General features: G+C 42.7%; 1 protein-coding gene across 4 annotated transcripts in view; it reads left to right on the plus strand.

Moving 5' to 3' along the window:
• ahcyl2b (adenosylhomocysteinase like 2b) overlaps positions 1 to 11,678 on the plus strand; it is a gene marked incomplete at its 3' end in the record, with an annotated part of 69,067 nt that extends 57,389 nt beyond the window's left edge. For 2 of the 4 annotated variants that reach the window (XM_079493767.1, XM_079493769.1), the window contains exons 7-17: positions 1,192 to 1,298; positions 1,561 to 1,677; positions 2,373 to 2,436; positions 5,482 to 5,570; positions 6,448 to 6,518; positions 7,685 to 7,779; positions 8,223 to 8,321; positions 9,150 to 9,218; positions 9,481 to 9,559; positions 10,773 to 10,893; positions 11,094 to 11,678. In XM_079493767.1, coding sequence (XP_079349893.1) covers positions 1,192 to 1,298; positions 1,561 to 1,677; positions 2,373 to 2,436; positions 5,482 to 5,570; positions 6,448 to 6,518; positions 7,685 to 7,779; positions 8,223 to 8,321; positions 9,150 to 9,218; positions 9,481 to 9,559; positions 10,773 to 10,893; positions 11,094 to 11,100 — 918 coding nt within the window. Of the gene's footprint in view, positions 1 to 1,191; positions 1,299 to 1,560; positions 1,678 to 2,372; positions 2,437 to 5,481; positions 5,571 to 6,447; positions 6,519 to 7,684; positions 7,780 to 8,222; positions 8,322 to 9,149; positions 9,219 to 9,480; positions 9,560 to 10,772; positions 10,898 to 11,093 lie in introns of those variants that run through there. The other 2 variants (XM_079493768.1, XM_079493770.1) reach the window with 1 other exon arrangement.
• Between the last annotated feature and the right edge of the window lie 583 nt (positions 11,679 to 12,261).

The raw sequence follows: 12,261 nt of genomic DNA on the forward strand, positions 1-12,261 counted from the left end.
TATATACTGTGCATAGCAGCCATTAAGAATATGTGACAGTGTTTCTGTAACTGGAGTGTGGTCACACACACACACACACACACACACACAGAGAGAGAGCAATGATAGGCTGATATTCCATAATACTGAATATCGTGATATTTCTGACCCCCTCCCCTGAAATAGTAGAATCCAATGGAAGGTTTGAATCTAGCAGTGTTGCTGAAATAAATCAGTACTTGTGAAAACAGGCGGGATTAGTATTGTGTTGAAGGACTGATGTGGAAACAGCCCAATGGCAAAAAGGATTTCCTTTATTTGAACTGTGAAGAAGAAAGACTTCCCGTGCAGACAGAAATGAGAGTGTGTCAACCGCACCCTGGAATTGACACATTAACCCATTCAGACTTTTCTGAAAAACCTATGTTTCTATGTCTGTGGTTCTCAACCTTTTCCATGTCAAGGACCCCCGGAATTATCTGTATTAAAAACGTTCGCTCTGAAAGAATTTAATATATTCAAAGATTCGCGCCACATTTTCATGATTTTTCTAAAATAGCAGATCTCTAAGCTCGTAGCGCGGCACTCGGTGCCGCTATGAGCTTGTAGATCTGCTATTTTTCAATAGCTAAAGTATAACAAAGCTTTAAACACCAAAAGGGGTTCCCGTCCTGAATGGGTTAAGACCTGAGGCCCATTCTACCAATGCCTTCTAAACCAGTAGTTCTCAGGACCCCCGGAAGAGAGGATTTGTTTAAAATGTTCACTTTCACGATTTTGCTTAAAGTTTCAGAAATTTAATGATGTACAAGTATCCCGCCCCCCCCCCCCCTTTTCCCCTCACTGTATATGTTTCTTTTCCCTTTTTACCTCTATTATGATGAATTCCTGTACTGTTCTTTGTCTATATAGAAGTGTCTATTTGTACGTCTCTAAATGTTTTGATGAATTGAACATGGTGGACCCTGTTGTAAACAAGTGTAATGCTTAATTGGGTCGTCCACTCACAGTTAACAGCCTTTGTATTGAGTTTGTGCTTGAAATGTACTGTTATTCTGCAAAAATAAAATTTTCAATCAATCAATCAAAGCTTGGCACGAAGTGATGTGCTGTTTTGGACTAGCCAATGCTAAAGTCTAAAATGTCACAGATGCTTTCCCAGTTTTAATGATTCTTGCTCTCTCTCTCTCTCTCTCTGTGTCTCTGTCTCAGATCCTGGATGATGGTGGAGACCTGACTCATTGGATCTATAAGAAATACCCCAACATGTTCAAGAAGATCAAAGGCATCGTAGAGGAGAGCGTTACTGGGGTGCACAGGTAGGGCGGCGTTGTACCTGCCTTGGACAGCTGGTACAACCTGCGTACACACACACACACACACACACTGTTACTGATAATATGGTAGTGGTGCCACCTAGTGGTGATCAGTATACTACTATGCTTGTCATGTCAGGCCTTTTTACTGTATTATAATATAGCCTACAATCTTCATTTTTGTCCCTTTACAAAACTAAAGTTTCCACATATGTCTTATGTTTTGCGTGTGTGCGTGTACGTATGCGTGTGTGTCTGTGCGCAGGTTGTACCAACTGTCCAAGGCAGGCAAGCTGTGCGTCCCGGCTATGAACGTCAACGACTCTGTGACCAAACAGAAGTTTGACAACCTGTACTGCTGTAGAGAGTCCATCCTGGACGGGTAAGTACTGTACTTAAGTACAATTTTGAGATATTTGTACTTTACTTGAGTATTTCCAATTTCCAGTACATTTACTTCTACTCCAATACATCTCAGAGGCAAATGTACTTTTACTCCACTACATTTATTTGTAAACTTTAGTTACTAGTCACTTTGTAGATTTGGATTATTATTTCAAAACAACTTCAGGCCTATACATTTCGGCCATTTAAAAATAGATCTACAAGCTCACATGATACAAAGTGATTGAAGGTGTGGATTATCGGTTAAATTGACAGCGGTCACGTGACGGTAACCAGCCAATCAGAATCGAGTATTGGGACTAACCGTTTTAGAACCATTCTTTTATACTTTTGAAAAATAGTGAAAATGTGTGCAAAACTGCAAATCTTTTATATTCTTTCACAGCGGACGTTTTTAACTCCTATTTGCTTCTGGGGCGTCCCTGGAACAACATATTTTCAGATGGGGGTCCGTGGCCAAATACAGATAATTCTGGGGGTCCTTGACATGAAAAGGTTCGAGCACCATTGATACGTTTTTCAGAAGGCTGTCAGGAAGACATTTTGTAGAATCTGATCTCAATGATTGTATTTGGCTGCGGACCCCCATCTGAAAATATTTTGTGCCAGCCGGGATCCCAAGAACAGAAGATTTGTGTAAATCTGTTGGTGAATCTTCCTCTCTTCCCACAGACTGAAGAGAACCACAGACGTGATGTTTGGAGGAAAACAAGTTGTGGTGTGTGGATACGGAGAGGTAGGACTCACGCTAATATTTGACAATTTGGCCAATGTTAGATTTTTGCCAGATGAAAGCTGGACCTATTTTTGCTCAGGTTGTCTTTGCCGACCTAGTCATGATTGGTTGCCCCGAGTCTGAACCCATACTCCGCCTAAGCCAATGGGAGTGCCTCCTAAGCCCTGAAAGTCTGCAACGCGGAAGTGTTAACTATGCAACGCTGCAGTTGTATAACTCTCTATGGCCGCAGCGTGGAACGCCTTACAACAACGGCTAATGTTATGAGCTAACTGGAGCTACACAACAAAACACAGTGATTGAACCAACAAAAGAATGTTGGAAACTAACGCTAGAGAAAAATACACGTTACAAAATAAATAAACAATAATGGAAGAAAAAAAAAAAACGGGGGACATGTGCACAACGCTTCTTTTATCTGGCAGTTAATGATATGCGTGTCATTCTTGTTTTAATAGTATAGTTTGTTGGTTACTTTTGGTAATGGTCTTTATAATTATTTGTTATTTTTAGTTATTAAATCAATTATTGTCCTTGAATTTTGATTAACCCCCCCTCCTCCCCCCAAAAATCATTCGATGACCCCCATTGTCCTAATGTGTGAGTCACTCGCCCCAAAATAGCAGATCGACAAGCTTCTACAGTAGGTCACCTATTTTAGATGTGCAACACCAGCGTGCAACTCGGTATAAATCAAGCTCGACTCTGAAAGGTTTTGAAGTTTGAACCATTTCTCTTGTGAGGAGCAGGAAAAGTGTCCTCACAATGTCTATTTCTCAACCTCTGCTACTATCCCTGTGGGGACACGAAGTCTATTAGTAATACAAGCTTGTGAGCTTGTTAGATCTGCAGTTTTAGTATGTTTGAACAGTTTAACCCGAGGACCCGATTCTACAAATGCCTTCTTAAAGACGTGGTGCAATGGCATTTGGGGGCAGTTTCACTCTGAAACGGAAAGCTGTGTGTTTTTGAACCAATCAGGTGGCCACGGGTATGCTCTAAAAGTGTGAAAAACGTATTAATTTCCCTACGTCTTTAAATCTGAAAACATTTCTGAAATTCAAACTTTTTCATGTCAAGGACCCCCAAAATTATATGTATTTGGCCAACGAAGCTGAAAATGTCTATTTTTTTAAATGGTGTCAGTGTCTTAGCCTGGCTAATAAGCCAGACTAATATCACACAACACTGTCGCGGTATATCAGTCTGGGCTGGCTCCACTTGGATTTCATTTCCCGGGGAACATTTTCTCTTTGACGCAATTGGTCAGAGCTACTGTCAGTCAAAAGTCTCAAGCATTGAACGTCACTGTACCAAAGCCCGCCTATATTGCATACCGTGTCCCGATTGGTCCGACCTGTTCTCTGCTGTAGGAAAGAGGCGTGCTACTGAGCCTCGCCAGACCGTAATCCGCTGGTAGGCAACTTTTTTTTGCCAACGGCTGATTCGGTCTGGTTTATTAACCAGGCTATCAGTGTCTGGCTTTTTAATGAACACAGAAAGGCCACTAGAGGGGGTCATTGACATAGAAACACATTGAATTTGACACTCTGCAGCAAAGGTATTGTTTTATGGGCAGAGGAACCTCTTGTTTCTATATTTTTTACTTTTTGTGTTTTTTCGTAAATGAATGCCTTACTTGATCATACTATAGTATAGCGTCACACAAAAGCATCAAAAGTAGCCTTTCCCCAAAGTGATTTACAATATGCTTTACATTCACCCACTCGCACAGTTATGTGTAAGAGGAAACCATGCAAGCTACAAACCTGCTCATTGGAAGCACATAGAAGTGTCTTGCTCAAGGACACACTTACTTTGTCACATTCTGGAACTGCTGCATATTGTATAATCTAATGTACCTAATGACTACCCGTCTAAAACGATGGGCTCCATCTTGCGCCACCCTTATCCCTTATCCCTTAATCATTTTAAAATAGTTCAACTAGCCGATCAACATCTACACGTTGTGAGCTTGTAGATCAGCTATTTGAGCTATTTTAAAATGTTTTTTTTAAATAGTAAAAAATGGCAAATAAGTTTAGGGATAAAGGTTAAGGGGTGGCACAAGATATTTGTTTCTCGCTGTATATCTTTTTTTTTTGTATACTATACTATTTCTTCTCTCAATATATTTCTAGGATGTAGCAGTCCCGAAAATATTCCTCTGCTTGAACTTGTGTAGCGTCTCCGTCGGGTTGAAACCTCATAGTCCAAAACGGTTACTTTTCAGGATTCTAATTCATAATGCTCAAAACATGTTGTGCCACATTTCGAACTTGCATATCTAATACTTTTGATGCTTTTGTTGTATTGGTTGACATTGTAGTGTGATCAAGTAAAGTAGGCTGTTAACACCATGGAGGCCCGGGGCGGAGATCTCCGTCAAGTTCAAGGTCATGGTCAAGTGCACAAGCCAGAGATTGATAAATAGGACGGAGATTAATGATATCAAAACCGATTCGCTCCACAGCCTAGGAGTGCTTGTTGCCCAATCCGATCACGTGTCAAACAGTGACACGTCATCGAAAATGTTCCCTGCCTGTTTAGCTGATGAAAACGATCATAACTCCCGATCTAAATCATCCTGTCTAATTCTGAAAAAATATCCTGTGTTTGACGGCCTTCCGCGGTCCAGTCGCTAGTCGCGATAGATTTATTCTTTACCTCCCGTTGTTGTCGATCGACTCTAGAGTGGTGTGGCTATTGTTAGCTGCTACACAGACATGCACAACAACTTCCGGTGCGCCGGTAAAAGTGGTCCGGGCGCTATAAACGATGGGCACATGGATTAAATAGTTCCGGGCAAGCAAGGTGTAAATTTCCAGGAAAGAAAACAACAAAAAACACAAAAAGTTATAATATGGAGATAAGAGGTTTCTGGCTGACAACAACGATGAGGTGGCCACTAATAAAGCCTTCTTGGATGGAACCAGGAGCGGCTGCTCTACCACCTCCTGATCCACTGTCGTTCTCCTATATACTGTAGTAGTTACTGTTGGTTTGTTTTGATGTGTTTCTATCTCTCCTCTGGATGCTCCTCAGGTGGGCAAGGGTTGCTGCGCTGCCCTCAAGGCCATGGGCTCCATTGTCTACGTCACAGAGATCGATCCCATCTGTGCCCTGCAGGCCTGGTAGGACACGTCACCTCCACATGGGCCTGAAATCACTTTATATTGTACAGTATATCGTATGTCCCAAACCGTTCCTGTCTCTGTCCGTCCGTGCCTATGTCTGTCAGTTTAGAGTAGGACCGATTACTTATTTACCCCTGCAGATGCCGGGCCATTCACACTAAGTACTCACCAATTGTCCACTGCACACACACACACACACACACACACACACACACACACATATTTTAAGATATTTTTTGTGGCTTTATAGAGGGATAGGTATACAGTAGGTTGACAGGAAATGCGGAGAGAGATGGAAATGGAGGGTGACACGCCTGGATAGGGAGTCGAACCTGCGGCACATTGCCAGACTGGATTACCAGCCAAGGTGCCCAGACAGCTACACCAGCCACCTGGGCCAACAATATGCTTTTAACTAACAGTGCACTATGGGTGCAACACTTAAATATTTATGAAATTATTGATTTTGAGACCCCTGTTACTGAACAAACTATAGCATGGGTCTTCAACAGGACAAACTGGACAGTCAAACTCATTCTCTCTCTCGCTCTCTCTCGCTCGCTCTCTCTCTCAATTCAATTCCAATGAGCTTTATTGGCATGAGAAAACATACTTTTACATTGCCAAAGCAAAAGTGGAACAAAACAATCAAGATAAAACAATACAATAAACATGTAAACAGAGCTGTGTTATATTAACACTTTGAGTAATACTATCTTGTGAGACTATAAAAGATTGTGCATTTTCTGTCAGATAGTTATACATCCATATAGGAGACGCTTTATACTTTTGAAAGTTGACAGCAGTATTTCAATGTTTTAAACATGTTATGAACATTTCTCTCTCTCTCTCTCTCTCTGCGTGTGTCTACCAGCATGGATGGCTTCAGAATGGTGAAGTTGAGTGAAGTCATCAGACAAGTTGATATCGTCATCACCTGCACAGGTACTAAGCTATATGGCCTGTTTTAGCTACAGTACATTGTTTTTTTATGGTAGGCATTGTAAACATAAATCAAAATCAAACATAATTGTCTCCACCAGGCCGAAGGCATGGGGAGAGAGTATGTTTTGCACTCCGTGTGTGTGTGTCCGTCCGTCCGTCCGTCCGTCCTTCCGTCCGTCCGTTACCAGCTAATCTCCGGCACCGTTAACCTGGTCGATGCCAAACTTTGCACACACACTCCCTGGATGCCAACGATGAACCTCTGCCCCGCATTTTCCAGAACGGCCTGTTATAGCACCACCATGAGGCAGCTTTTCACATTTTTGACCTAAAACTGCACCGATCTGCGTGAAACGTTGCATGCACACTCCCTAAACGCCAAGGACAAACCTTTGACCTGCATTTTCCGCATCTGCCTTTTATAGCGCCACCAGGAAGCCGACTTTTGTAAAACACATTTTTTGATATTACTCCTCCAGATTCTGTCCAAAAATCTCACAAATCGTTACACAGTATCTCTATGGTCGTGTGCTCAAGTCGGATCTGTCCGATATTTCATATTCCATCCTAATTGGCTATATTTGGCTATATCGTTTTGAACAAAAGCCTCAAATCATGAACACAGCATGCAATTTACGTGAAATCATTCACACATTTTCTTACTAGGCTGAGGAATATATCCCATCCTTTTCACATTGGCCTGTTATAGCGCCACCAACAGGTTGATTTTTGCAAAACACATTTTTGGAACAAAAGGCCTCAAATCATCCAATTGCCATCAAAGGCAAACATGTTTATATTACTCCTAAACATTTTGCCAAACATCTCACACAGTCCTATCCTCCTGGTGGAGACCTGTGCCCAGAAGGGCACTTTTTCTAGTTTATTATGTTCCAATCATGTTCAATGCAAAAGAAACACAATTATATCAATAACTTCAACTAAACTATTTGTGTGACAATGTATCAAGTTGTGTGTGTGTGTGTGTGTGTGTGTGTGTGTGTGTGTGTGTGTGTGTGTGTGTGTGTGTGTGTGTGTGTGTGTGTGTGTGTGTGTGTGTGTGTGTGTGTGTGTGTGTGTGTGTGTGTGTGTGTGTGTGTGTGTGTGTGTGTGTGTGTGTGTGTGTGTGTGTGTGTGTGTGTGTGTGTGTGCGCGCACGCACGCAGGTAATAAGAACGTGGTGGTCAGGGACTACTTGGACCGCATGAAGAACGGCTGCATCGTGTGCAACATGGGACACTCCAACACTGAGATTGATGTGGTCAGTTTACACCTCTCTTTATATCTTTGATCAATTCAGGACTTCTGTAACTTCTTCCATTTCAAGGAACCCCAAAATGATGAGTGTGTTTGTCCGCGGAACCCCTGTCTCAATATATTTTGTGCCAGAGGCCCCCAGAAGCAAATATTTGTGTTTAAAATTGGCAGATGTACAAGCTCATAGCACGTTGGCAAAGTATAAAAGGTTAAATGATTATGATCACAGATGCTATATTATGTCATTATGCTGGGGACCCCCTGGAACAGACCATGTCCATCTGCTATTTGTGAACATTCATATTTTTTAAATCTTGAAAGTGTTTGTTTGAATTTTTTAACACAAATCGTCTCTTCTGTGGGTCCCTGGCACAAAACAGTCTTGCTTTATGATGAGGTGATGGTGACGATGATGATGATGATGATGGCTATGTTACTGATGTTTAGGCCAGTCTGAGGACTCCAGAACTGACCTGGGAGAGAGTTCGCTCTCAGGTGGATCACGTTATCTGGCCTGACGGCAAGAGGATAGTACTGCTGGCTGAGGTACGCACACGCATGCTACAAACACACACACACACACACACACACACACGCATGCTACACACACACACACGCATTCTACACACACACACACACACACACACACACACACACACACACACACACACCTGGGGCCATGATTGTCCTGCTCTCTGAGACGACCAGAGGACAAACTAGAGTGAATCCTGCAATTGTGTATGTGCTGAACCTCAATTAGTAGCTCATTGTCTCTTTTTTGAATGCACTTAATGCGGGCTTAACCTCATCCACTTAATCATCTAATAGACTACATGAACCCGCTGGCTTAAACAAGTCAAATAGTCTGACTCACACACTGACCAGGAAAAAGATTAAAGGGGATGAGCAATATTTGCCTCTGAGATAAAAACATCTAAATGGTGAGCTCAGAGGAAGAGGAAAACGTATGATAACAGATCATGTCATGTGGGAAATGGTTTGATCACGATGCCAGTTAAATCATCATCATGTGGCAGTTGGTGCCATGCTGTACATGAAGTCACTGGCGTAGCATCCATTGGGCCACTCGGGCACAGGCCCAGTCAATCGAGATCTTGCCCAGTCTAGCTTCTGAAATACTGGGGTGAAAATACAAGAAAAACAACAAAAGATAGCCTACATTGGCAGTAACCTTGTGTCACCAGACCTTCTACCTCACCTCGGAGTGACATGTCCTCATTTGTTTTAAATGGTCCCCCATTAGCAAGTCGACAAAACCGTCGGCAAAACCTCCAGGTTGAAAGGGCTTCAAACCTGTTGGCTGTCTCTTAATGTCTCGTTTTGACTCGTTTCCAATCTGGTCTTTCTGTCCAGGGTCGTCTGCTGAACCTCAGCTGTTCCACCGTGCCCACGTTTGTTCTGTCCATCACCGCCACCACCCAGGTAACCCTAACGCTCCTAATGTCTAACCTTTAATGCCGGCCGTGTCTCCACCAAATGGACCAGTTATCTTTCTAAAATAAAATAAAAGTTTGTAGTGGTAGTTACAGAGTAAGTGTTCTCTGTGTGTGTGTGTGTCTGTCTGTCTGTCTGTCTGTCTGTCTGTCTGTCTGTCTGTCTGTCTGTCTGTCTGTCTGTCTGTCTGTCTGTCTGTCTGTCTGTCTGTGTCTGTGTCTGTGTCTGTGTCTGTGTCTGTGTCTGTCAGGCCCTGGCTCTGATAGAGCTGTACAATGCCCCTGAAGGACGCTACAAGCAGGATGTTTACCTGCTGCCTAAGAAGATGGGTGAGTGTCTGTATGCGATAATAAAGAAAATAGTAATACAAAATGTGTGTGTTGAGGGGGGGTTGGCGTCAATTTAACGGCACAATGGCATCACTCTTCTCCGTTCCAAATGGAGCCATCTCCCCTGACCCTGCATTGTTTACTGTTAGAGTGTGTGTGTGTGTGTGTGTGTGTGTGTGTGTGTGTGTGTGTGTGTGTGTGTGTGTGTGTGTGTGTGTGTGTGTGTGTGTGTGTGTGTGTGTGTGTGTGTGTGTGTGTGTGTGTGTGTGTGTGTGTGTGTGTGTGTGTGTGTGTGTGTGTGTTGAGCGAGCGAGCGAGCGAGCAGGTTGGCAATTGCTCTGCCTATCACTGCATCCCCTTTGTATTCATGGAGACACACACACCAGGCCAAGGAGATACACACACAAGCCAAGCCACATATAGAGTAGGTCGCCCCCTGTCGAAGACGTCTGTCCTCTTCTCTGCCTCTGCACTCTGTGACAGAGAGATGAGGAAAAGAGAGGTGGACACAGTGAAAGAAGGAATGGGAGGGGGGGGGCTACAGATGAATACCGGAGAACTCGCCAGTTTACCAAGTCGCCACGGCGTTGTCTTCATCGTTATGCTAACATGCTGTCTTCATCAGTGTAGTATGGCAAACTCACAGATGTTATAGTTAATTTCCAAAGTGATCAAATTATTTTTTGCAATTCAGCTAGATAATGATAAAAAGGTGAGTATGTGAATACCAATGATAAGTAGGTCTACCATTTTTAGGAATTGTTTACTAATGAATTACATTGTTTCGGTACTTTGGTGTTTAAACTTTTAGCATTCCTACTTTCTATAGTGTTAACTCTAAACAACTATCCTCTCTCTCTCTCAATTCAATTCAATTTAATTGAATTGTAAAACTAAAATGCACTAAATTGTGGCGTGTTGGTAAACTGGCGAGTTCTCCGGATACCCTACAGATAGAGGAGGGTGAGGAGAAGAAATCAGATGAGAGGTTTTTGGGACAGAGTAAGATAAGGGATGGCAGTCCTCAATGGCAGTCCTCAACATTATCTACACATATCTGTCTGTCTGTGAATATGAATGTCTCTGTCCATTTCTCCGTCTTCTCTCACTTTATTCCTACTTTTTCATTTTTCTCCCAATAGTATAATAGTTATTACGTTATTATTAGTTATATGCCAATGGTGTGTGTGTCACTGTGTGTGTCTCTGTCCAGATGAGTATGTGGCCAGTCTCCATCTCCCCACATTTGATGCTCATCTCACAGAGCTGACAGACGAGCAGGCCAAGTACCTGGGCTTAAACAAGAATGGGCCCTTCAAGCCAAACTACTACAGGTAGGTTTGCGTGTTTACTATGTCAGTTTGGAAGGTACAAACTTGCCTTTAGCTACAGTAGTTTAGTTTTGTATGGTATCATGCAAACATAGCCGATCTACGACCTCACAATGAGTTGAGAATCTGGAGATATGTTTGCGAGCTGTTGTTGCTGTTATTGAGACATGGACACTGACGTGGTGTTTTTTTCTATCTTCAAGGTATTAAAAAAAAAAAAAAAAAAAACGTGACGTCGAGGTGAAGAATGAAGAAATTACCAATAATTACCACAAATCGCACAGGCCCACAGAAGGACGAGAGGAAGGAAGGAGAGACCGAATCGTACCACCCTCTGCTTCATACACCGGAGAAGAGGAAGTGCTGACTGGAAGGGGTGTGGCTTTTTTTGCCCACATTTTTCGGCAGTCATTTTTTTAATTTATTTACAATGGGTTGTCGATTTCTTGGGGTGGGGGGGGGGGGGGGTTGCAAGTTTGCAACAACTTAAAACTGTAACCTAGCTACTCCCGATGTTCGCCTCCTGCTAGCTTAGCATTCCCCTAAACATCGGCAGTCTTCTTTTCCCCCCCCAAAGACTTCATTTTTGATCGATGTTTTCACCCGTCATCTTAAATCTTTTATCACCGCCACCGTCTCATCTTTATTCGTTGTCAACTTGTTCATAGATCATCCCCCCCTTGCCCCTTCCTCCGTCACCTGATCTTTTATCTCTTGTTTAACTATGAATTAATTAATGATGCTGAGAAAAGAAAATGCGCCAAAAAAAGGAGAAAAACTAAACTTGATTTAAAAAACAAAAAAACCCTTGTGTTGTGAATGAAGATGACCTCTGCAGATCTCTTGACGGACGGGTTTTCCTGTCTTGCATTTTTTTATGTCTTTTTCTACTTGTGATTATGTTTTTCTGTTTTGATTCGTTTTTGTTTTTTTCATTTCCTGCCGAGGGTGGGGGTCGGACTGGGTTACCCGTAGCCGAGGGTGGGTGTCGGACTGGGTTGGACAGGGGTGGGATCTCAGGGTCCAATAATCATATCTTGGCTTTAGTTTCATCGGATCTGCTTTTTGTTCTGTTTTTCACAGAGATTTCACCGTCTGTCGTTCCATTTCTAAAACGTTGTAATCTTTATTATGTGTGCAGTTCTTTGTTTTTTTTCTCCACATGTTATCCTCCAATACGATTGTATGTAGTCAGCTCCTCCTTTTCCCCATCTTTCCTTCTTCATAGTATGACTGGACAGGAACGGTTTCATTGACCGGGGGACCCCCTGTTTTCCCCAGCCGTCTTTCGACAAAAGCCACAGTAAAATCATCTCCTTCTACTTAAAAAACAAACAAACTGCATATTCAATCTCCATGTGCGTCTCCTGC

This window comes from Electrona antarctica, assembly GCF_951216825.1.
Source record: "Electrona antarctica genome assembly, chromosome: 23".
NCBI classification, from domain to species: Eukaryota; Metazoa; Chordata; class Actinopteri; order Myctophiformes; family Myctophidae; genus Electrona; species Electrona antarctica.